At 38.4% G+C, this 26,604-nt stretch overlaps 1 protein-coding gene across 3 annotated transcripts in view; it reads right to left on the bottom strand.

The window, feature by feature from the left end:
- BTBD9 (BTB domain containing 9) overlaps positions 1-26,604 on the bottom strand; it is a 414,205-nt gene that overhangs the window by 336,871 nt on the left and 50,730 nt on the right. For all 3 annotated transcript variants that reach the window (XM_018038719.1, XM_018038717.1, XM_018038718.1), the window contains exon 6: positions 23,465-23,584. In XM_018038719.1, coding sequence (XP_017894208.1) covers positions 23,465-23,584 — 120 coding nt within the window. The remainder of the gene's footprint in view (positions 1-23,464; positions 23,585-26,604) is intronic.

Below are 26,604 nucleotides of genomic sequence, written 5' to 3'. Positions count from 1 at the left end.
TTTAAAAAATTGTGTTTAAAAATACTTCATACCCTTATAAATACTGTAAAGTTACTACAAAGGAAACTTGCTTCAAATTCTGTTCTTGCAGGATTATTAAAATACATTATCATAATAAAGGTTACATGACTGTTCATAAATCTCATTTAGTCATCAGACTAAATTATCCCAAGAATCAATCAATTAATTAATGAGCTAAGTCAACAAACAGTCACTGAATGTCAACTCTGGGCCAGGCACTGGACCAGGAATGAGAAACCATCAATTATTCAGTCTGCTAAACGTAATTTCAACCAGATAATATATTTCTGTAATTTTATATTACATACAACACTGTAGTTACAGATAACTTCAACACATTTTCTGAAGCATTACTATATATGTGATATAATACAAGCTATATGTGGGACAAAAAGAAGGCTAAATTCTGCCCTGAAGGAGCCAGTCTTTCAATATATAAATTTTTTTATTTTCTAAATAACTCAATCTAAGAGATTTATGCTTATAAGCTAATTGGATGGAGGTTAAGAAGAAAAAAAATGAGGAGAATATATCAATGTATCTACCTGTTTTCTCTTTATAACAGATGGTATACTTTGATGAAAATACATTCTTAATCATACTAATAAAAAGAAACCATATGGTATTGAACCTTTTCAGCTCTAAGAAGGTGAATCTCAGAGTAAAATCCTTGGACAAATATGAATTGAGATTTATGGCTGGCATGATATATGAGCTACATGATTTGCCATAAAAAGGAGGAGAAGGAGCCAGTCACACGTCAGACATTTCATGAAAAGCAATTTCACAACTATTAAGAGATTCATGACGTGTCTCTCACACAGGTACCATAGACAACTCCACAAATCCTGCAACGTTTTGTCCCCAGATCAAGTAACTTATCTAAACCACACAATGATTAATTCAACCCCTCTTCAAAGGGAAGAAATTTCCCAATAAAGGAAAAATAAATTGAAATGGCAGCTACTTTAAATCAAGCACTTAACTAACATGTTGCTACTTAAATTGCACAGATAAATATTCTGGCCTAAGTTCAAGGGAAGCAGGAATGTAAATGGGGGTCATAATGAATGAGCTCTATTTGGAGAATGGCTGTAAGGTATCATTACTTTATAGGTCTCAAAAAAAACAAAAACAACCTTCTGATTCTGCTTAGAAAAGGGTCTGCACGTTGTTAGAGGTTACCAGAAAACCAACTATGCATTATAATTTAAACTAATATATGTTGTTTACATGTTTCAGAACCCAGAAAATACTTAATTCTCTGACACTGACACTACCTTGGGGTATTCCGCAGACTCCAAGATTAAAAAAACACCAAGAAGGAACATCATCTCCAGAAATAATGGGCATCTAGAACCTTGGCTGTGGTGAACGCAGCCAGAGGGGACATGAGATTCCACTCTGGCTGCTGCAGCTGAGCCTGCCAAGTTTACCAGTGGGCCAAATTAAGGCTGGTAAAGTTATTACAAGCACGTTTTCCTTTTCATACGGATTAGGAAGCTGCAAAATGTATTCATCTTCAAATCTGCGGAACATTAAAGCTATGGGCAATGTTACTGAACAGAAAAAAAAAAAAAAAAGACTTCAAAAACAATACTACTGCATTCCCCTCAACCATCCCCAACTGAAAGTTTTTATTTATGTAATGCTTTTCAATTCAATGAGTGACCTGAAATCCTTTCTCCAAGACAGAACTGTAACCTGCTTGTTGGCCATTCTGCTAGAAGAGACAACTGCTCACCTGAGTTCTGTTTCTTTGAATTACTGGTTAAAAGACAATATTACTCAGGATGAGTCAACCCCACAGCTAACTCACTACAACAGTTTCTGTAACCGCTGCTCACTAACAGCATAACTAAGAGAGGAACAACATACAAATACATAAAGTATATAACCATTACAGAAGGGTCTCATTATGTGAGGATAACAATTATCTGAAAAGGATTGTTAATCTATTCACTTACAATAGGGACCAAAGTCTCATAGTGAATGTGGGGGGAAAAATGTTTTCATTAAGGTAAAAAAATTGAAATATCAAATATTAGTGTATTTTATCTTCAATTTAATAAAATTTGAATAATAAATGCAACTATTGTAATAACCAAAGTAGTAGTCACAGCAGCAGTAGCAGATGAGTAATACTGATCTGACATCAGACACTCTATTTATCTAATTAGCACTAGCACAATTACAGTGAGAGAGAGTCTTCCAAAAATACCCGGACATCATCAAATTTCCTCTAATTTTTAATAATCAGATCCTTCTTTTGAAATAACATGTCATTATTCTGGTGGATTTTCTCTACCTCAGTTGTTCACTGGCTAATGCTGTCAGAATTGCATTGCCACTGGCTCTGCCTGCAAGTCTGGCAATAATTCTTCGACATCACTCTTCTTGGTTTCATTAAATTTTTATCTCCAGAATTTTTGCAAAATCTGCCATTGACTTTGCAGTTGAATACAATAATTTTACATCTTTTTAACAATCGGTGACACATTATAACTAATAGGATGGGCAAGGGATAGTATTTATCCAGGATGAGTGTTTGAGTGGGAACTAAATTTACATGTGGACAATTAATCAGGAAATATTTTTACATTATGGTAACTTCTGCTTCCCTATGCAATCTTTGTGACTACACAGCATGAAATAAAAAATATTCAGATAATAAGGGCATCCCATATATGAAGGACCACGGCCATCATAGCAATGTTTGGGAACTAGAAATGCTTCGCAGGGGACTAGAAGCACATCCTAACGTTTTAATATTGCCTGTCTGTATACCCTGTAATCACAGTATAAACAGACTAGATAAAATGATACCAGGATGCATCTCACTCTCTGGAAATAAGTTTAATCTGACACCATTCACTAACCATAGGAGCAAAATTAAAATCTTGACTTATCAATTTAAGCATCCAAATGTATATCTGGCAGCTGCCAGAATCTACATCTACTGAGCCTACCAAGTGTTTTTATAAGATTAAAATATATATAACATATGAATATTTTCCTTATCCTATAAAGTGTATGTGTATGTGTTTTTATCACCCTTCAGTAAGAGCTATTACTTCAGAATCCCGAAGTCCAGAATAAAACAATTTTTAAATATCTTTGAAACCTCACAAAAAAATAAAGATAATGCCACAAGATGATAAGCAGAGATGGAAAAGACAGCACTGTGTGTTTTTAAAAAAGCACAAAACTTCAGAGTCAAACAGACTTGGATTTCAATCCCAGATGTTGTGTAACTCCAAGTTCATTACGCTATCCAAGTCTTACTTTCCTCATTTGTGAAATACAATAGCTGGGCAATAAATGCTTAGCTTCCAAATAAGACCAAATGAAATATGCAAAATGTGTGGAAAACTGTGGGTATTGCCTGTGCTGTAAACCATATCTAAGCTAATAAACAATAACTTCCCTTCTTTTTCCACGCATTTGACAGCATGACAGTATACAGCCTCCAAAAAGTCTCTGATGACGCTCTAGCTGTCTGCAAAGACAAGGTTAGGATATCATCATGTGGACTTTGTCAGAAACACTTGATAAGGCAGTATGATAAATAAGGCTTCTCAGAAACAGTGAGGTCCCAGCCCCAAGCACACATCTGCTAAGCCTTACAAGGGAAGAGGGAAGACGTTATTTAGATACATGAATGGGTTCTTTCTCAGTGACATTATATGATATGATATAATTGTCTTTAAAGCTAGACATATCTAGCTAGAATTCTAGGCCTTTCTGGTTTTGAGATCTTTGGAAAAGCACTTAACCTTTCTGAGGCTCTGTAAAATGAGAATAATCAAACCTATCTCCAAGAGATGTTTTAAGAATTTAATTTTTTCTTTAAGTTGTTTAAGGACATAAAATAATTTACGTAAAAGCACTAAGTACTCAGAAGGCAGCCATCTGATCGCCAACACTTCTCAGATAATGTCATTTTAAAAATAAGACATCTACAATTTGTATTTGAAAAGAAAACAAACCACAAACCTCCAAAGATCAATATGTAAGTCAGGGTCCTTCAGACTCAGATTCTGCAGGGTACATTTTGTTATGGTAGCCGTAAAACACATCCCTGAGATCTGTTCCTAGGATGTCACATCTACTGGTCATGTCTTCTCTAAGATGACAACACAAATAACAAACTGATAAAAACCAATGGGATGACAGTCACATAATGAGTACTGTCCAATGACAAGGTTCAAAATAATCTCTCAATTGACCAAGCCATAGACAAAGTTTGTAAAAAAACACACCATCTTTCTAGGTATGATGTGGGCAATGGCAACAGGAACCATCTAGGTCACATTCTCAGCTTCAATCAAACCTACTGTTTTTTCTTAGTTTGCTTTCTTTCCAGATTCTGGGCACACACACAGGTTTACATAAGTTTTATATTTTAAGATAAGCCCCAGGATCTGTTCTCAAGAAAACTAGAAAATAGCTACATCTTGTTCATAGTTAACAGTCACGGCAAAAGAAGGGGGGTGTGTGTGTGGGTGGGTGGGTGTGTGTGTGTGGGGGGGTGTGTGTGGGTGTGTGTGTGTGGGGTGTGTGTGTGGGTGTGTGTGTGTGCACGCGCAGGCGTGCGCATGGGACTGTGCCCACTCACATGCTCAGTCACGTTCGGCTCTCTTCAACCTCACAAACTATAGCCCACCAGCCAGTGGTGGTCAAGGCAGTGCGGTCAACATAAGACAAAAATAGAAAACAGTACCTGGATGTGGGCAATTATTACTAGTGTCCCAGGGGTAATTACCTCTAGACTTTTCTTTTGGGTCTTTGCAAATCCTCTCCACTTTCCTGCCCCTCCCATCTTCCAACACGCTGGACTAGCCAAACTCCCACCTATTCCTCGACTACCTACTTCTCTGAACTTAAGAACCTGAACTGCACCAGAGAAAACCACACAACAAGGCAGATGGACTCACGCTGCCCAATCTCAAATAGGCAGTCAACCAGACCGCGCATGGCACAGTACTTCCCTAGAAAGCTTACTCTCCCACTGCTGCAACACCTAGTTCCCACTTTTCTCCACTCTATTCAGACTCCCAACTTCCCTCTCACTCTCAGCTGATGACTCTGTTCCATTCATCCTAAAGGAAACAGAAGCCACCCCACTGGCACTCACAGTATAAAACCAGATTAGTCTTTTTTCTTTCCTCCCATCACACATAATTAAGGTGTCCCATTTCATAGACTATCTTTTTCTCTGCCTCTTCAATTTCTCTCTTCTGGATCCTTTTATTCAACATTTAAACAAGCGTTAGCACCTCTCATTCTTAAAAACACACCATCCTGTATCTTTATATACCTTCCCAGCAAAGTTTCTTAAGTTACTCAATTTTCTTTCTCCATTTCCTCATCTCCTGGAGTTCTTCTTTAAAAAGTTTAATCCTCAATCTTTTTAATTTAAAAAAAAATGGCGTTACAGCAAGTATAACAAAAGATAAATAAAAATTGAATAGATCTTTCTACTTTCCTTACTCCAACTTCATTTTCCTGAATAATCAATATTGAAGTTTGATGTGCATCCTTCCATACCATTCTCTATACTCATACAAATTCATATAAACATTTATATTTACATATCTATGTATATATGGTAGTTTACTGACCAAAAAAAGCATTATCTCAATCATGTTTTCATCTAATAATGTTTATGGAAATCTTTCTAGGATAATTCATAGAAGGATTTTAATTTCTAATTTTACTGAACTACTGAACTCCCCTTTTGATGGACATTTTGGTAGTTTACATCTTTTAAAATTTACAGACAACTCTGTACTAACTGTCCTTATGTACATCCTTCCTCTGAATAAGTTTTACCAAAAAGATGATTGCTGCTAGAACACATATATGCATTTTTAATTTTACTATAAATTACAATCCTAATCTTGTTTCTGCCCCTACTGCATCATACTATGTCTGTAAAACTGCCATCTCTAAGGTAAACTGTGCACTCTATGCTGCCAAGGCCAATTGATACTTTCCATTCCTCATCCACTTGGTCTTGCAGCAACATCTGGCATTACTGACCTGTCCCCTCCTTCTTGAAACCACACTTTCCTGCTTGTCCTTCTCTTGCTGGCTGCTCCTTCCCCATTTACTTCATTGACTTCTACTTGATCAAATTCAAGAGCACCTTGAACTCAGTTCGAGGTCCTCTTTTCTTCTCCTTCTTCATACAACTATATTCTATCTCATTTGAATCTAACCAACTCCGCCCGCAACTTCAAATACCATCCTCTAAGACAACTCTCATGTTTCTATTTCCAATCTAGACCTCCTTTTTAGTTCCAAGCCTGTATCTATACATCACTCCTTGGAAGTCTCACAAGCTGAAGAACATATCTTAAATTCATCCACTTCTAATTCTCCTGGCACCATCCTTATACAAGTAACCACCTTACCTCCTGAACTATAACAAAGGCCTCCTACTCATCTCCCTGCCTTTATTACCATCCACCCTAACCCAGAGATCAACCTCTTTAACAAGGTCCTCCAGGCCTAAACAATCTGGTCATTACCCACCCTCCCCTCTATCTCACCACTGCTCTTCGGCCGTACAAACTTCTTTTCATATCCTTATTCAGACCAAGGTATTTCTCTCCTCAAGGGTTTTCTATTTGTCTCTACTCCAATTACTTTTCCCTCATTCCCCTCTTGCCTTTATCTGATTAATTCCTAGTCATCACTCAGGTCTTTGCTTAAACATCACCTCCCTAAAAGGTCTTCTCTGACTGTCCAGTTGAAATTGTATTCTTCTGCTTTGGCACTAATGCTCACTTGTATTTTTCCTTCTTTGCATTTTTTAACATTAGAACCTATGATTCTTCCTTTACTTGTAATTATTTTGTTTAATATCTGACTCTCCTACTATGCTTTAAACTCCATAAAGGAAGAGGACATGTGGTTAAAGCTTTCCACTGCAATTCCAGTACCTAGCACATTGCCTGCCTAGCACACAGCAGGCACTTGGTAAGTATTTTTTGAATAAATAAAGAAAAAGTATTTTTATTTCATTTGGAGAGATCAAAGATTTCCTGGAGGAAACAGCACTTTAGAAAGGGACAAAATAGTAGGACACATGAAAGAAGCACATTTCAGAAAGAAGAAATTGTTCGCAACAAAATGTTTAGTACTAGTTAGTGATTTTTTAATTCAAAAATCCAAAACAATCCTGGCACCAAGTGTAAAATAAAAATCTCACTGTATGAAAGCAAAGTAGAGTGTCACCATTTACTTCTTAAGTAACTAGTTCAAACTGGCTCTCTCACAACTTCTCTCCACTAATGCCATCCCACATCCCAGCCATCTAGCTTCTAAACTTTGTGACTCAATTTCTTGTTTTCCCTCTCTATATCCAATCAGGCATCAATTTGACTACTATTCCTTTTAAATGTCTTTCACAGTGATTCTTTTTCTCCATTTTATCCAAAAACAACCTAATTCAAGCCCTCTTTACATATAAAATTACTACAACCTTCTCTTAAATCAGGGTTTCTCACCCTTGACACTACTGACATTTTCACCTGGATAACTCATTGCTGTAGGAGGCTGTTATGTACATTGTAGGATGTTTAGCAGCATCCTTGACTTTATCCTGGGCTTCTCTGGTGGCTCAGATGGTAAAGAATCTGCCTGCAATGCAGGAAACCCAGGTTTGATCCCTGGGTTGGGAAGATCCCCTGGAGAGGGGAATGACAACACACTCCAGTATTCTTGCCTGGAGAATACCATGGACAGAGGACCCTGACAGGCTACTAATGCCAGCAGCAGTTCAGTAATGTCCAATTCTTTGAGACCCTATGAACTGGAGCCCGCCCGGTTCCTCTGTCCATGGGATTTTCCAGGCAAGAATACTGGTCAGTCAGTCAGCTCAGTCGCTCAGTTGTGTCCAACTCTTTGTGACCCCATGGACTGCATGCACCCCGCCAGGCTTCCCTATCCATTACCAACCCTCAGAGCTTGCCCCAACTCATGTCCATAGAGTCGGTGACGCCATCCAACCATCTCGTCCTCTGTCGTCCCCTTCTCCTGCCTTCAATCTTGCCCAGCATCAGGGTCTTTTCCAATGAGTCAGTTCTTTGCATCAGGTGGCCAAAGTATTGGAGCTTCAGTTTCAGCATCAGTCCTTCCAACGAATACTCAGGACTGATTTTCTTTAAGATGGACTGGTTGGATCTCCTTGCAGTCCAAGGGACTCTCAAGAGTCTTCTGCAACACCACAGTTCAAAAACATCAATTCTTCAGTGCTCAGCTTTCTTTATGGTCCAACTCTCACAACCATACATGACCACTGGAAAAACCATAGCTTTGACTAGACAGACCTTTGTTGGCAAAGTGATGTCTCTGCTTTTTATTTAATATGTTGTCTAGGTTGGTCATAGCTTTTCTTTCAAGCAGCTAGTGTCTTTTAATTTCATGGCTGTCCTCACCATCTGCAGTGATTGTGGGGCCCAAGAACTGTTTCTGTCACTATTTCCATTTTTCTTCCAGAAAAATGTCTCCAGACATTACCAAATGTCCTCTGAGGAACAAAAATCACCCCTCACTGAGAATCACTTTCCCAGATGATCTCATGAGAAAAATCCTCTAAAAGTACCCAATCAAAACTCAACTCATGGGACTTTCTTGGTGGCAGAGTGGTTAAGAATCCGCCTGCCAATGCAGGGACACAGACTCAATCCCTGGTCCAGGAAGATTCCACATGCCTCAGAGCAAGCAAGCCCATGCTCCACAACTACTGAGCCTGCATGCCTAGAGCCTGTGCTTGGCAACAAGAGAAGCCACCACAATGAGAAGCCCGTGCATCACAACAAACAGTAGACCCTGCTCACCACAGCCAGAGGAAAAAAATTAATAAAACTCATCCTTTCAGGCTTCCCTGTGGCTCAGATGGTAAAGCGTCTGCCTGCAATGTGGGAGACCCAGGTTCGATCTCTGGGTCAGGAAGATCCCCTGGAGAACGAAATGGCAACCCATTCCAGTACTCTTGCCTGAAAAACTCCATGGACTGTCGCCTGAGGAGCCTGGGAGGTGACAGTCCATGGAGTCGCAAAGAGTCAGACATGACTGAGCGACTTCACTTTCACCTTCAGATCAACTCAAATCTCATCTTTTCTATGAAAATATGTATGCTTGTCAAACAGATGCACAGTTGTTTAATTTTATAAATCATCAAAAATCTGCACCATAAAATAAATGTGAGACTACCATTTACTTGTCAGTTTGATTAAAAACTTTAAAATAATAATACTCATTGTTGACAAAGATGTAGGGAAATAGGTACTATCAAACTACTGGTCAAGATAAACTGGTATAATGCTTTGTATGTTATTTACCAATATGTGTCATATTTTAAGATGGTAATATCTTCTGACTCTGCTTATGTTAAGAGATAATCAAATATGCATGCAGAGACTATATTATTCTATAACAGTAAAACCAAAAAAATTCTTACAGTCCCTCAATAGTGGACTTTAGGTAAACAATAGTATATTTAGAATACTGTGCTATTGTTAAAAAGAATAAAGCAGATATTTATGTCCTGACATAGAACAATAGCCACAATGAATATACATATGTGCCAGGTTTCAAAATAATATGTGCTACATGATACCATTTTATAAATAACATATTTATGTATAGTTACACAGAGAAGACTAGAATATATGCCAAAATACGAACAAAATTTCTGTAGTCCAATCACGTCTTAGATGTATAACAGGAACTGTTAAATTATCTTTAAAAATCTCCTGGAGAAGTCCAGTTTGTGAAGCTTTTACTTAAAATTTTTCAGTTTACTTAAAGCAGGCCTATACATTTATTTACCACCTTTATTATGGGCAAATATCCTAAGGTAGAATATTCTGTTCTGAGCCATATTTTTGCCCTAGAGAAATCAATGGTAAAAAGGAAGTTTACAGAGAAAAATATATTTTTGTGCATGACAGCTTACCGGTGTGATGCCATCTATGAATCATACTGAAAATAAGTCCCTTGAAATCAAAGAAAACAATGTGTTTATATAAAGAATGTGCCCCAAAATTCCCCAATAAAGAAGACTGTTTAATCAAAATATTTGTTGACAGCTGGTTAGTGCTGATTCTAAAGTAGAAAAGAAAATCAGTATCATTGTAGACTTTTGTTTTGTGTATAAGAGATGAATATGCAAATCAGGCCAAAATGGAGACTCATTATCTGTTTTACACTTCAAGTGTGATTTTAAGCACCGTAGGTATATATACACACACACACATCCAGAATACACATATATCTCAACAAATCATGCACATCATCTGTTCAGAACTGGGAAACGCATGCATGCTTCTACAACATTAAATGGAAGGCAGATGGTAGGCCCTGATCAACAGAAATAAAGTGAAATCCTTCTAAATCCTACTCCCTCTAACATTCCTCTAATTTTTTTCTTTAGAAAGATATCAAACAGTTCTTCATTACAGTTGATTTGCAACTTCAAAATTACAATAGGCAATGTAAAAGAGCATTTCAAAGAGGAAAAAACTGTCTTTTGGTACAGATTCTCTTTCATAGTCCTAGGCAGGAGATAACACTAACTTTGAAACTCATAGCTTACTCTAGTTTTATCAGTATCTAATGTGTAAATTAGCTCTTTCTGTAACTGGAGGTTTCGCTTTCAAAATATATAATTACTGATCATTTTAGCCTGCATCACATTTCTTTTGCAGGGTGAAATGAACTAAAACAGCTGTTACATCCTAATAGCTTCATAATGTGCATAGAATTTCTATGACTATTAGAAGTTAAACCTACAGCTTCCTATCAGGCAGAACACATTCAATGTGTGTATATGACCCACATTATTTGGAAGTACAATTATTAACTTATGAAATTATAATTTGAAACATAATGAAGTAAGGCTGCTAGAGAAAATATTGCAGCTCTTAAATGAGGTCAAAGCTGCTGGTCCACACCAATCAGTCCCCCCACCTTTCCTAGCATCAATGAAAGTACTTTGGGCCAAAGGAAGTCCAAGTATTCATGCTACCACTATTCCTTGCAGGGATCAAGCCCTCTATTTTCATACTGGGAGATGAATTTTTAAAGGTGAACCAAGTCTGGCACTCTGCCCAGAATTTCTGGCAGCCGACAAGCAATCTGGTTTCACTTCTGGTCCAGTGTCCCTTGAGCTAACCTTGTATCCACAGAAAGCACCCTGATCCAGAGAACCTGTACCATTTATAATGATGACTGATAAAGCTCTGATGATTTTATTAACCATGGGACATGTACATACAGTTCTCTTTAAGCATATTTTCTGCAAAAAGAATAAAATATTTTCATTTCCTAGTATCTCCTTCTAACACTGGGGAAAAAATGTTACAAGGATTTCTCCAGAAAAAAAAATGACTATTTTCCAGCCACCTAAATTCAGGGATGTTAGAGGGCTAAAAGGATTCAACAAGATATCTGATAAGCAAATACTACCAAAGGAATATACAGTGAGGTCCAGGAACCATAAAAAAAAAAAATAGAGGGGCATATAAGATCTACTATGTAATTAATGGCAAAATTAGGTGATTCAAGCTATAAATGTTATGAAAGGTCAGAGCAATCAATGCTAGGCAATGTGGAGTAAAATTTAAACATACATAGGGCTAATTCTCCACTGAGAGAATTATTAACTACTTAACCAGTATCTTCTTTAGATGACCATTTCCAAAGTAAACAGGATTGGAAAACAACTATGTAATTCACAAATAAGCCCATGTCCACGTTTCTTTGTTTTTAACCTCTAAGATCTAGCAGTCCTTCCTTCTTCTCAAACTTCCAAAAAGAAAGTGAGTGGAAGTTCATTATTTCCTCATTCACTCCAGACGCTGGGATGGAGGTCCTAGAACCACTTCCCCACCATTTCCATTAATTAGTGGGGTTCTGCTCTCATTTCTATAGCTCACCTTTGCCTCTGTTTCCTATGCTGGAGGCACCCGGCTCATATAAAGGAGACTAAAGTCCCAGATGTGGAGAAGGCAATGGCACCCCACTCCAGCACTCTTGCCTGGAAAATCCCATGGATGGAGGAGCCTGGTAGGCTGCAGTCCATGGGGTCGCTAGGAGTTGGACATGACTGAGCAACTTCACTTTCACTTTTCACTTTCATGCATTGGAGAAGGAAATGGTAACCCACCCCAGTGTTCTTGCCTGGAGAATCCCAGGGACGGGGGAGCCTGGTGGGCTGCCGTCTCTGGGGTCGCACAGAGTCAGACACGACTGAAGCAACTTAGCAGCAGTAGCAGCAAAGTCCCAGATGACTTTGTCTTCTATTCCTTCCTTGTTTACTCCTTGACAGACCCCCAGTCCCATGCGCAACAGTTCAATACCTGCGTTCCTGACTCAGGATTTCCTAAGTCCCAAAAATAAGTGTGGGCAAAGTACAGTGCCAAAATACTGGGTTGGCCAAAAGGTTTGCTCAGGTTTTTACAAACAAACGAACTTTCTGGCCAAGCCCAGTACATTCCAAAAGGAGATCTCAAATTGGAAAACTGGTATACTCATGTCAACTTCCTTATAGACAGCATATACCCAACACAAAGTACCTAAAAAAGTGCCTTATTTTTCTAAGCAAAAGACACACTGACTCAAATCCTGGCTCCTAAAGAGGGATTATTTTTCCTTCACTTCTTGAGGATTTTTACTATTCTTTGAATATTCTTTGTGAAAATTAATCTAGTTTATGGTTCTTCATAGGGAATCTTCTAGTCTTATTGAAAGAAATTAAAAACAAAACAAAAACTAAATGAAACCAAGTTCCAGATACCTGAAACAGTTATACAGGGTCACATGAAAAGAGAAGTGTCAGTCATGTATAGTCTCATGTATAGGCAGAAGGCATAAGCAGATGGCATATTCATAACTTTTTTGTTTTGGCCTTACTGCATGACTTGTGGGATCTTAGTTCCCCAACCAGGGACTGAACCCAGGCCCTCAACAGTGAAAGTTCGGAGTCCAAACCGCTGGACTGCCAGGGAACTCCCATTAAATAGATGATTTAGACTGGTGAGACCAAAATCGGAATTTATACTAAGAACCAAAAAGAAGCTAGAGAAGCAGAAGGGGCCAGTGATGCAGAGCCACGGGTGAAGAGTTTAGATATGACGAAGTCCACTGAAGACTCTGCCTTTGGCAAAAGAACAAAGAGCATCCTTTCTCCCATACTTTTTCCTGTTCAATATCTTGATCCCTTTGTCCAAATTCTCTCTTCTGTAGGACCTCCCATGACTATGTTCTAGAATAACATATATATATATGTGTGTATATATATATATATACATACACATATATACACACACCTATTATTGTACCGATCACATTTTACTTTATCCATCATCAGAAAGTTGTCACTCTTATTATATCATGAAGTTTGTGAGAGCAGCAACTGTGTCTTGTTCACCCTTTTATGTTGGAACCCAAACTAAGTGCCTGTGATATAACAGGTATTCAATAAATATGTTTGCTGGATGAATGTCTGATGAGTAAGTCCTATAAGTAATAGAGTATAATTAAGAAGAGGGAAGGACTTCCCTGGTGGCTCACATGGTAAAGAATCCACCTGCAATGTGGAAGACCTGAGTTCAATCCCTGGGTTGGGATGATCCCCTGGAAGAGGGCTTAGAACCCACTTGAGTATTCTTGCCTAGAGAATCCCCATGGACAGAGGAGCCTGGCGCGCTGTTAAAGTCCATGGGGTCATGGAGAGTCAGACACGACTGAGCGACTAAGCACAGTACAACAAGCAGAGGGAAAACAAGGGGAATAAAAGATGTTTAATGATCAGCCAGGGAGGTACTATCTGAACTTAATCCTGAAATTGCCTGGGAAGCAACTGTACTACTACCAAATATAGTTCTTGCCCTTCCAGAATAAAAAACAGACAATGGCTGCTTGCGGTAGTAATGACAGGTCATTGGTGTTATTAACATCATCTCACACTTATCAAAAGGTGCTAATTTATACTCTAAAATTATAAGATAAAATTCAAAAGAAAATTCAGTATTTTCCTGTTCTATTTTCTCATGTTTCAACTGCTCCACTATACACAAAAGCAGCTCAACATGTTATTATCCTTTAAACTAAATAAAACAAAAACAAAAAGCCTAGATTCAATTGAAAAACTTAAGCACAAATAGCCATGTCTCAAAGGTCTTACTGAATACAAAACACGGTGGGAAATATTTTTGGCCTAATAAGAGGATCCTAAGTGAAAATAACATAAAATTAATCAACTAAAAAAGAAACAGTTCAAGATGTAAAAAGATCTTGTGAAATTCTGTAATATACGAAACTTGTTTCTAAACACAGCTGAAGCAAACAAATCAAGAGTTAAGAACATCAGCTGCACTCCGTAATAATAAAGCCTAAAATCATCTTGTGGAGAACTAAGGGGCAGGAAAATTCAAAGGTCTATTGAAAAACTGACAAAACATACATAAAGGATTGCCACACTCCCTTTAGGGCACTTTAAAAGAGGAAATTGTTCTGCCTCCTCCTCCTCAGTACCCTTGTCATGACGGGGACTATGGCCACCCCAGGTCCTCTATTCCAGCACTCCTGGACACTGCTCCTGCCGAAGAGGCAGCAAGAGCTTGTCCAGAGTTCCGTGTCTCCCCTACCCTTAAGCAGGGCTACTTCTCCACCCCAGTCCGCAGAGGCAATGTTAGACTGGGAGGTTAACAGTAACCTGCATATTAAACTTCTCTGAGGCTCAGTTTCCACATTCGTACAATTATGGTAGTTAGTGGTGTTCCTCTCCTCAAGCTATCATGAGAATCAGTGATAAAGGAGCAGTACGTGTCTGGCCCACAACAGACACTCAATAAATGTTAGACTGTTCTCCTGTCTCTCCTCTGAGGTCCTGTAACCCTCTCTCTCTTTTCTTCACTCCTTTCTTCTGCTCCCTGATTCCTTATAAATATTTAATGGATCTATTTCCTTTGAGTTATTCTTCTATTTATTTCAAAATTTGAAAGGAAGATAAAAAAGAACTTATTTGTATGAAACTGAATAGATGTACTACAGAAGCCCACATATCTGCTATATTTGGCAGATGACGAGTCAAGGGCTGGCTAGCACCTGAATGTACCTCTGTGGACTTCAGGCATAATTAATGCTCCACATGAGTAGAGAGACTTAAATAGTACAAATAGCTTCACATGTTATTTCACAAATCACAGACTTCAGAACAATTTATATTTAAATATGGTTTTAAAAAAAGCAATTTTAATCTCTCTTCAGCCCCAAGTAAAACTGTTATGATTTAGTGACACCATGTGGCTACATTTTGCTTTGCACTCTTAGAACGTTCCTCTGCTTGCAGGTCACTCTGTATTAGTTCAATTATGATATCAGAGTTGTAGGTGGAGGTATAATTCAAACTAAATTATTATTAAAGCATGAACTAAAATGATTACCTTTAAAAACTGAAACTGTTCCTTCTTCCTTTACATCTGAATAAGGCATTTCTTGAATTCTGAAGACATGAATCATATAAATAAAGGCTCAGCATAATTCTAGGTATGATTATAAAGCATCCTGATGAGAACCACTGATTAATGTAAACTTGTCTGCCTTTAAAAGTAAATAAATACACCAGTGCCCAGGTATGAGGCTGGGGGAGAACAAAGAGAAAAAATGGAAGACGCACATGCTTTTGTACAATGCTAATATCGTAGGGAAAGGACGCTTCCATAAATAGCAATGTTTATTTTCTAATTTGTTTTATGTCTTGTAGATCTATAGCACTGTTAGGTACTATAATCTAATGAAAATGGGTAGAAAAAATTATGCTGCATCTAATGATGGCAGGGATGAGAGGGGACTCGGAATGTATGGTAGCAATAAAAGAGATTAAAGTGCCCTAAACCAAGAAGCAGCACAGTTTTAGTATTCATCTAATGAGGTCTCCTACAGTAGACCAGTTACTCCTGAATAACATTCAGTGCACACCAAAGAAAGCCCAAATATCTACAACAAAAACCAGAGAATATCATCCTCTTAAATCTCTGCTTGAAACACCCAGCTCCCCTCTTGGGCTTTCAACAATCTCCTATTTTAAAAAACCACTCACTTCCTAGACCCTGGTCAACATCACAGTACCATTTTAACAACACTTAAAATTACCAGATGTTTTCTTACAGTATATATCTGTTCCTCCCAAGTTCTATGAGAGTAGAAACCTTGGCAGTCTTCATCAGTGTTACGGCCTCAGTTCCTAATACAATGCATAGCCCAAAGTAGGAGGTTATTTATGAAATGAGTAAGTAATGGATGAAAATACAGAAGAATAAATAAAGAAAAATCTATTTTCTTAGCTGGTGAAGCACACCTAAATGTCTTATTGTATGTGAAAGCAGAACCAAATAGTGAGATGTTTTTCATCATTTGTGACCTCTACTCTGGCCAGTGAGACTAAGAGACAAGGCCAGCAGATGCTCTATGACACCCTTTCTTCCATGACACATTTGGCACATTATTATCTCTAGTTCTAAGAAAAGAAGAAAAAGGAGGGAAGGGAAAACCACAATGATTAAAACACTTTCATTAACAGTCAAAGAAATCAATGAACGGAGTAGAGTATATGTTAGAATTTAGCACATGACAAATATGGCTGTTCATACCAGTGTGGTAAGAACAATTACTGAATAAATGGTCTTAGCTGACTTTCCCTATCTGAAAATATACATGAAAAATATTCTGGCTGGACTAAATATTTAGATATAAGGATAAAAATAACAAGCAGAAAACCTAAAAATATAACATTCTAACACTGGAGTGAGGAACACCCACACAGATGTGTATAACGGACTTTTGGACTCAGAGGGAGAGGGTGGGATGATTTGGGAGAATGGGAATTCTAACATGTATACTGTCATGTAAGAATTGAATCGCCAGTCCATGTCTGACGTAGGGTGCAGCATGCTTGGGGCTGGTGCATGAGGATGACCCAGAGAGATGTTGTGGGGAGGGAGGTGGGAGGGGGGTTCATGTTTGGGAACGCATGTAAGAATTAAAGATTTTAAAATTTAAAAAATAAAAAAAAAATAAAATAAAATAATATAAAAATAAATAAACATAACATCAGATTACCAGAAAACATAAAAACAGATGGGACAGAGTTGATTACTTTTTTTAAACATAAAATTCCATGTGATAAAAAGTACTAATAAAATAGTAAAAACTAATAAAATATACAATACATGATAGGCAAAAGTATAATCATATAAAACATACATATACAAATAAGTATAAATATATATGCCACACATACACATTATATTAAACATATATATCAAGATGTATATATCAACATAAAGTTCTCACAAGCCAAAAACAAAAAGATAATTACACTGGAAGAAAAATATACAGAAGACAAAAATAGGCTTTTCATAAATGAGAAATAATCAATGTCAAGTACTATAAGATATCCTACTTCACTGATGATAAAGGTAACCCAAATTAAAATAAGGCAATTTTTTTTACAGATCTTAAATCACACTGGCAAATGTTGACAATGCTTGCATTGGTGAGGCTCAGAGAAGGGGCATTTCTATGTGCTATTGGTAGAAACTGAGTACAGCCTTATCAGACGGCAGGCTTCATCAATATTTGAAATGTATACTATACTATAATTTGGGCTTCTCTGGTGGCTCAGAGACGCAGGTTCGATCCCTGGGGCAGGAAGGTCAAAGAGAAGGGGATGGCTACCTACTCCAGTATTCTTGCGTGAAGAATTCCACGGGCAGAGGAGCCTGGTGGGCTACAGTCAATGGGGTTGCAAAGAATCAGGCACAACTGAGCAACTAACAGTATATTATAATTTAATAATTAAAATGTCATAAAATGACATTTCCATTTTGATAATTAAAAACAAAAGGAAAGGAAGAAAGAAGCCCAGTTTAGTGTTCACTGGGTTCAACCCTCCTGTCATGTTCTGAACTGTCAGGTTGCACCCTGTTCAATACCCTTTCTGGCTCCTCTGCATTCTCCTCTCACTTCTCTAATCAGCACCAGCAATAAACCTATCTGCCACCCATTCTTTCCTTTCCTCTTTCAACAGGTACATTGTTAAGAACTTGGCTTTCAAGCCAACTATTCTTCTCCTTCAACTCTCAGGTTTTACCCCAAAATGGCTCTAGTAATTCTAGCTACCAGCCACATGCAGGCTACCTCTACACACATTCACATCCATGTTTTCAAGTCTTCTCATATTTCAGCAACATTACACAGCTGCCAATATACTAGCACCATGTTGAGAAATAGCCAGAAAAAAAATCTTAAAGCATCTCCAGGGCACTCAGTATTTCCACTTCTTATTAGTGTTTTTTGTTCAGTTCCAGGCTCCACCATCTAAAAACTCTATGCAAGGGCTTGAAGAGAGTTTCCTAGGAAGCCAAAAACACAATGCAAAGGTAGGGAAATTTATGGGTATGGCAGAAATTGTCTTTTTCTGAAAAAGACAAAGCTGATAAGATAGAAGATGGTTCTGAGTACCATATAAAATAGATAAGAGTGCCTGAAGAACTATGGACGGAGGTTCATGACATGGTACAGGAGGGTGTGATCATAACCATCTTCAAGAAAAAAAAGATGCAAAAAGGCAAAAGGTTGTCTGAGGAGGCCTTATAAATAGCTGAGAAAAAAAGAGAAGCAAAAGGCAAAGGAGAAAAAGAAAGATATATCCATCTGAATGGAGAGTTCCAATGAATAGCAAGGAGAGATAAGAAAGCCTTCCTCAGCGATCAGTGCAAAGAAACAGAGGAAAAAAATATAATGGAAAAGACTAGAGATCGCTTCAAGAACATTAGAGATATCAGGTAAAATTGCATGCAAAGATGGGCACAATAAAAGACAGAAACGGTATGGACCTAAGAGAAGCAGAAAATGTTAAGAAGAGGTGGCAAAAGTACACAGAACTACACAAAAAAGATGACCCAGATAACCACGATGGTGTGATCACTCACCTAGAGCCAGACATCCTGGAGCAAGAGGTCAAGTGGGCCTTAGGAAGCATCACTGCAAACAAAGCAGGTGGAGGTGATGGAATTCCAGTTGAGCTATTTCAAATCCTAAAAGATGATGATGTTACAGTGCTGCACTCAATATGCCAGCAAATTTGGAAAACTCAGCAGTGGCCACAGGACTGGAAAAGGTCAGTTTTCATTCCAATCCCAAAGAAAGGCAATGCCAAAGAATGCTCAAACTACCGCACAATTGCACTTATCTCACATGCTAGCCAAGTAATGATAGTATGTGAACCGAGAACTTCCAGATGCTCAAGCTGGATTTAGAAAAGGCAGAGGAGCCAGACATCAAATTGGCAACACCCGCTGGATCATAGAAAAAGCAAGAGAATTCCAGAAAAACATATACTTCTGCCTTATGGACTATGCCAAAGCTTTTGACCGTGTGGATCACAACAAACTGTGGAAAATTCTTAAAGAGATGGGAATACCAGACCACCATACCTGCCTCCTGAGAAATCTGTATGCAGGTCAAGAAGCAACAGTTAGAACCGGACATGGAACAATGGACTGGTTCCAGATCAGGAAAGTAGTACGTCAAGGCTGTACATTGTCACCCTGTTTATTTAACTTATATGCAGAGTACATCATGTGAAATGCTGGGCTGGATGAAGCACAAGATAAAATCAAGATTGTTGGGAAAAATATCAATAACCTCAGATAGGCAGATGATACCACCCTTATGGCAGAAACTGAAGAGGAACTAAAGAGCCTCTTGATGAAAATGAAAGAGGAGAGTGAAAAAGTTGGCTTAAAATTCAACATTCAAAAACTAAGATCATGGTATCTGGTCCCATCACTTCATGGCAAATAGATGGGGAAACAGTGGAAACAGTGACTGACTTTTTTGGGGCTCCAGAATCAATGCAGATGGTGACTGTAGCCATGAAATTAAAAGACACTTGGCTCCTAGGAAGAAAAGCTATGACAAACCTAGACAACATATTAAAAAGCAGAGACATTACTTTGGCAACAAAGGTCTGTCTAGTCTAGGCTATGGTTTTTCCAGTAGTCATGTATGGATGTGAGAGTTGGACTGTGAAGAAAGCTGAGTGAAGAAGAATTGATGCTTTTGAACTGTGGTGTTGGAGAAGACTCTTGAGAGTCCCTTGGACTGCAAGGAGATCTAACCAGTCCATCCTAAAGGAGACCAGTCCTGAGTTTCATTGGAAGGACCAATGTTGAAGCTGAAATTCCAGTACTTTGGCCACCTGATGCGAAGAGCTGACTCATTGGAAAAGACCCTGATGCTGGGCAAGATTGAAGGCAGAAGGAGAAGGGGACAACAGAGGATGAGATGGTTGCATGGCATCACCGACTTGATGGGCATGAGTTTGAACAAGCTCTGAGGGTTGGTGAAAGACAGGGAAGCCTGGAGTGCTGCAGTCCATGGGGTCACAAAGAGGCAGACACAACTGAGCAACTGAACTGAACTGAACCATATGGAAAACTGTATGAGAACTGACAAGTCACTTTTCTTCATCTCCAGCTGGGGGCTAGCGGGACTGTGCTTAGTCTAAGCTTTTGGCTACATTGAGCAGTCCACTTAACCCAACCATGCATTCCTGAAAAGGGCCTAGAAAGAAAGAGCAGACATTGCTGTCATAGCATTTACCAATCCAAAGTTTTCCAGCACAGATATACATTTTAACAAAGACATGGGTAAAAAACACCAATGAAAATATATACATATTAATACTGAATTAATCTCTTGTCATTACCTGGTCAGTGCCTTGACCCCAAACTCGTGCTAGCATTTACAGAGTACCTACTGCATACCTACATAGCCTGAATACCATACAAGAATACTAAAAGATTAGAATCCATAGTCCTTACTCCCAAGAGCTTATAATTTGGTATCAGAAATAAGACAAACATGTAAAAGACGCTGAAGAACAAAGGTGACATACAAATGTGCAAATTAACTAACATAATGCAAACTGAACACTTACGTGCTAAAGAAAGAATGTATATGTGCCCAGTAAAGTCTCTGGAAGAAGTGTATTTAGAACATTGCTTGCTGCTGCTGCTGCTGCTGCCAAGTCAGTTCAGTCATGTCCAACTCTGTGCGACCTCAGAGACAGCCTCCTACCAGGCTCCTCTGTCCCCAGGATTCTCCAGGCAAGAACAATAAATGATTGTGAAGAAACACCAAGCACAAGGCATCTTTGGATAATCAATAGGGGCTCACTAAGTTCATTTTAAAATACTACCAAAATTCCAAACTATCACAAAAGGCAGAGCTTATGATGGAATGTATTAAGTAATATGATAAGTTAGGGGACTTCTTCTACCGGCTAAGATTCTGCATTCCCAATGCAGGGGGCCCAGGTTTGATCTCTGCTCAGGGACTTGGATCCCACATGCTGCAACTAAAGATCCCACGTGCTGCAACCAAGATTCGGCACAGCCAAATAAATAAATATTTTAAAAATATATAATAAGTTAAAGTGGTTATAAATATTAAAATATTTTTCTCACTAAAATGCATACAGGACTCCCTCCTTTTCTTGTTATCACTATCTCTAACACCACCTTTGCTCAGGTTTTCTCTACCAGCATTGGGAGGTGGCTATAACAGGACAAAAATTAGCATCGCGAATACAGCCAGGCTCTACAGCACACAAAACCAAAACAAAGGCAAGGCCACAGAGAAGAGACAAAATAAGGAAAAGGGAGTATAAATAATGTCCATTAGTGAACAAGAGAATGACATTTTCTAAAAGCCACAGATCATGACTGAGGGCACATGTCTCCCTCCTCAAGGCAGGAGTTTCCAGGTGAGTAAAGCACATGCCTTTGTCCCAGCTGCTATCACAGGCACAGCAATTCGTCCTGGGAGTCACATTTCTAGGGTTTCAAATTAAATACAAACACAGAGTCCTTTGGATCACATCAGACATTCTGGTTGTTACACTGCTTATTTTTTAACCTGATACAACCATAATAATGTGAGTTGATGCAGACTCAATCCCGTCCTCCACTTCGGGGCACCTCTGTCACTCTCAGAGTATCCCTAGGCAGTTCTGAGACACAGAATCTTCACTCAATTTCTTGTCCCTCTCATTTTAATACATTCAAAACCCCTCTGATAAAAGAGCAACTGCCAGACCTGAGACACTTTACTTCCTCTTTGGGGAAATGAAATTGATTTTCTTCATTTCCACACAAGAGGATTCCTGGGTAACAATAATGTGTCTGGTCATACCCATTAAGAAAAAAAAAAAAATGTAGGCAACATTTGTTACAGTACCAGAGGCTGAAAGGTTTTGTGGTGTTCCTGTGGTAGGAGTAAGAATTCAGCCTGATGCTGTTAGATCATGCGTTAAATAAGTATAAGGGTACCTTCTGACCAAGAGAGTAAATGCTGTGGGGCAGCCCCATCTGCCCCAACTCAGCCACACTGGATGTCAGTCGGGAACATGAGTAAGAGTGTGGAGGGGAGTTAGGGTTGGGGGTAAGGAGGCCTGCTCCACATGCTCCCTGGCTTATACCCACCATATCCCTTCCCTTCTCTTGTCACACCTAACTAAATAAACCAATCACTTTCTGCCTTTGATCTCTTGAGTTAGGGTGATATCTGAAGGGCAATTTCCAAGGGGAAAAGCACAACAGAAAAAAACAACAACAACAGAATTTCAGGGGTCTTTAACTGCATTTCCCAGTTCCTCAATTCATCATTCATCCTGGTTTTATAGAATTTCAGAAAGAAAGCTTTAAAGATGGCTCATACCTAAAGTATGAATATGAAACATTAGAATAGTTTATCAATACTCAAAAAAAAACAAACTTACAGGGAGCTAAAATATATAACAACAATAATACTTAAGGTGCTCTGGTTGAAGGGAGGGTGTGAGTCTAGAACCCCACCAGCTCAGCCACCTTTGCCCCAGACACAACCTCACTTAGAAACACCTGCTCTGTCAAATCCCACTGATATTCACTGACCTACAAAAAGAACAAAGAGATTCAGAACATACACGAAGGCATCCAAAAATCTCCTGGCCCTGAGGACTGCCAGGGAAGCCTCCAAAAATATCTTTCCTGGCTTTTGTGGAAAGAACACACCCACTAACAATAGCTCTGCTTTCAAGGTATAGCATGGAATTTAAAAAGCATTTCCACATCTCAGTATCCCTTCTTATCCATTTACAGGTCTACTACATAAACATGGTACAAAACAGTTTCACAGGACACTATAAATATTAAGATGTTAATTTTCCACAGTTTTCCTAAGTGTTTTAGTTGGAATGCATTTGGTAGCTGATACCCTGAAAAACTTTTCTTCTATGAGACAGAAAACAAAATCTGTTTCTCAACATTCATATCTCTTTAGACAAACATCAGTATCATTAATAAGCCATGAGAACTACCTGCAGACACGGGCTGGAAAATATAACTTTTGCCAGGAACGACACAAATACTGCGAATGATCAATCACTCTGATCCAGTCAAGTTCATCCATTGACACTTCAATGAAGTATGAATAAGACCTATGAATCAAAAGGAAAAAGGCAGAAAAAAAAGGACCATATTAAAATAACAAGTGGTATTTTAATAAAATGTTAAAAGGTACAAAAAATATACTACTCATGAATTAGGTTTTCTGAACAATGACCAAACCCTGATGATGAAATTTGTATAGATTTCCCTAACACAGCATTTACAATATGTATTGAAGTTATCTCTTTGAGTGTGTGTCTGCCTTACTAGGTCTCAAGCTGCTTAAGAACATGTTGCTTAGTCACCAAGTCATGTCCAACTCTTTTGTGACTCATGGACTGTAGCTCACCAGGCTCCGCTGTCCATAGGATTTCCCAGGCAAGAATACTGGAGTGGGTTGCCATTTCCTTCTTCCGAAGATCTTCCTGACAAAGGGACTGAACTTGAGTCTCCTGCATCGCAGGCAGATTCTTTATTGCTGAGCCACCAGGGAAAGTCTCAAGTTGCTTAAGAACATGTACCATGCCATATTAATCTGCATATATTCAGGGTCCAGCATGGTGCTTGGCATGTTATCAGGTATAGAAGACATAACAGAACTAGGATGCCCTACACACACCATATTTGCAGATTAATAAAGCCATGACAGAGAGAGGACAGAAAATAGAGAAGGGTGCTTTCTCCTTCTGCCTTCATCAGCCTGGGTGCTCAGCCCTACTCTCTCAGGAGGAAAGGCAACTCTGAACATTTCCTCACTGAGGCCAGCTTATCTCCTGATCCCTCCCAGCCTCCTACCATCCCACACACAAACACAGCCTGCAGAACAATAAATGACATGGGTGAAGAGATATTACGTGTTTCTTTTCTGTACAACTTAAAATTTGGCAGCTAATAATCTGCCAGTAATGAAAACAGCCTATCATCCTCCCCTGGTCAGCTACCCTGGACCATTACATGCTGGTCCCATCCTGGACAAATCTATATTCCCCTGTCATAAGCCAAATTTAAATTTGAGATGCAGTTATTACTTGTACTGTAATATCAACAGGAACAATCTCGGAAGATTTAGGTGACCATAAATGTCAGCCTGCAACCAACAGTTGTGACCAGAAAAGCTCAGCTTATTTGGTGTCATCCCCTCATTTTCTGCTCCCCTCACTCCCATTCATTTTATCGCTCAGTCTCAAACTGGTTATAACCTTTTATTGAACCTCTCTGGGTTATCAGCAATGTAGGATATAATTTTACAACACATGTCAGAATCTTTTTGGCTTAAGATTCTGAATTTTTCACCTTTGCTTAGAATGATAACAACTTCTGTGAGATAACAACTGGTACATGGTAAAGTCCCCTGTGAATGTAACACACATACTAAAACAAAGTGGCCTATAAATATTTAACATCCTGGAAATGATGATAACTACCTTCAAATGTGCTAACCTTTTTCTATTACTTTTATACTAATTTAATTATTAATTAAATGAATGAATATATGTAAAACTTCTAGAACAGTACCTACTACTATTATTAATCAGAGACTCATGGAAATAATACATGAATGTGTTCCATTTTGCCAAACAAACATCATATTCTATCCAATAAGAAACATATCAGGAAATATATTCTTAATATAAAGGGAACAGATAACCAAGAGATAACCTCCAACATCCACACACATGGGAAATGCTGGCTCTCCCTTCATAAAGCTTCCCTCACACTTGGTTCAAATGGCCTGAAAGCCCAGTGTGGCGGTCAGTGGTGCTAACAAGAAAAATGAATTAACCAGCAAGATCTGCAGGGTTTCATCATCCTTACTATTAAGTCCTTCTTGCCTAGACGTAAAATACATGAGTAGGGCCTCAGAGACTGCACACCAGTATCTGGGTATGTAGGGTTTAGGTTAACGATAAGCAGTAACGAGGGAGGCCGTTCAGTTCCTAGTCACCCTACTGCTCTGGTACTTCTGCCATCATGGCTGAACCCAGACACCACAGTGGGTGAGAACCAGAGTGGCTAGAAAGGAAGGTCAGCTTTTGAAACTGGTGGGTTTCTAGGCTGGACCCCACCAAATCTTTTTCACAATTTTGTTTTGATAATGATATTTATCCACACTGAAAGACAATTTTTTCTTTATCCATAGTATAAAATAGATTTTTAAACCCAGAGAGATGTTGTGGGGAGGGAGGTGGGAGGGGGGTTCATGTTTGGGAACGCATGTAAGAATTAAAGATTTTAAAATTTAAAAAAAAAAAATAAATAAAGTTTTTCTAATATCTAAAAGTAATCAATCAAGTAAATAAATAGTGGTAACCCAAATGGTGGAAAATACCAAACAATCATTAAAAGTAACATTTTACATGGATAAACAAGGACCTACTGTATAGTATAGGGAATTATAGTCACTATCCTATGAAAAACTGTAATGGAAAAGAATATGAAAAAAATATATGTGTGTATATGTGTGTGTATATATATAACTGAATCACTTTGCTATACAGCAGAAATTAAAAACAATATTGTAAATAAACTATACTTCAATAAAATTTTTTAATTAATTTATTTATTTTGGCTGCGCTGGATCTTAGCTGTAGCAAACAGGATCTTCAATCTCTGTTGCAGCATGCAGGATCTTCAGTGTGGCATGCAAACTTATAGTGGCAACATGTGGGACCTAGTTCCCTGACCAGAGACTGTACCCAGGTCCCCTGCATTGGGAGCTCAGAGTCCTAGCCACTGGAAAACCAGGGAAGTCCCTAAAAAAAAATTTTTTTAAGTAACATTTTAAAAGCACAGAATATTCACAATGTTTTCATTAAAAAGTGAAGTTACTTTTTGTATATATCTGATCTTTATTTTGTAAAACTATGTGTGGTTTTACAGGTTTCTGTTTTGTGTGTGTTTATGTGTGTTTATATCACTATGCATAACAAAAAATGCTAGTTAGATTAGTACAAAGATTAATAATAGGCAGTGAGATTACTAGTAATTTTTATTTTCTTCTTTGTGCTTTTCTGTATTTTCTATGTTTTCCACAATAAATACATGTTCATTACTTTCATATGCAGAAAAG

This window comes from Capra hircus, chromosome 23, assembly GCF_001704415.2.
Source record: "Capra hircus breed San Clemente chromosome 23, ASM170441v1, whole genome shotgun sequence".
Lineage (NCBI taxonomy): Eukaryota > Metazoa > Chordata > Mammalia > Artiodactyla > Bovidae > Capra > Capra hircus.
This window is presented reverse-complemented; position numbering and strand designations above follow the sequence as displayed.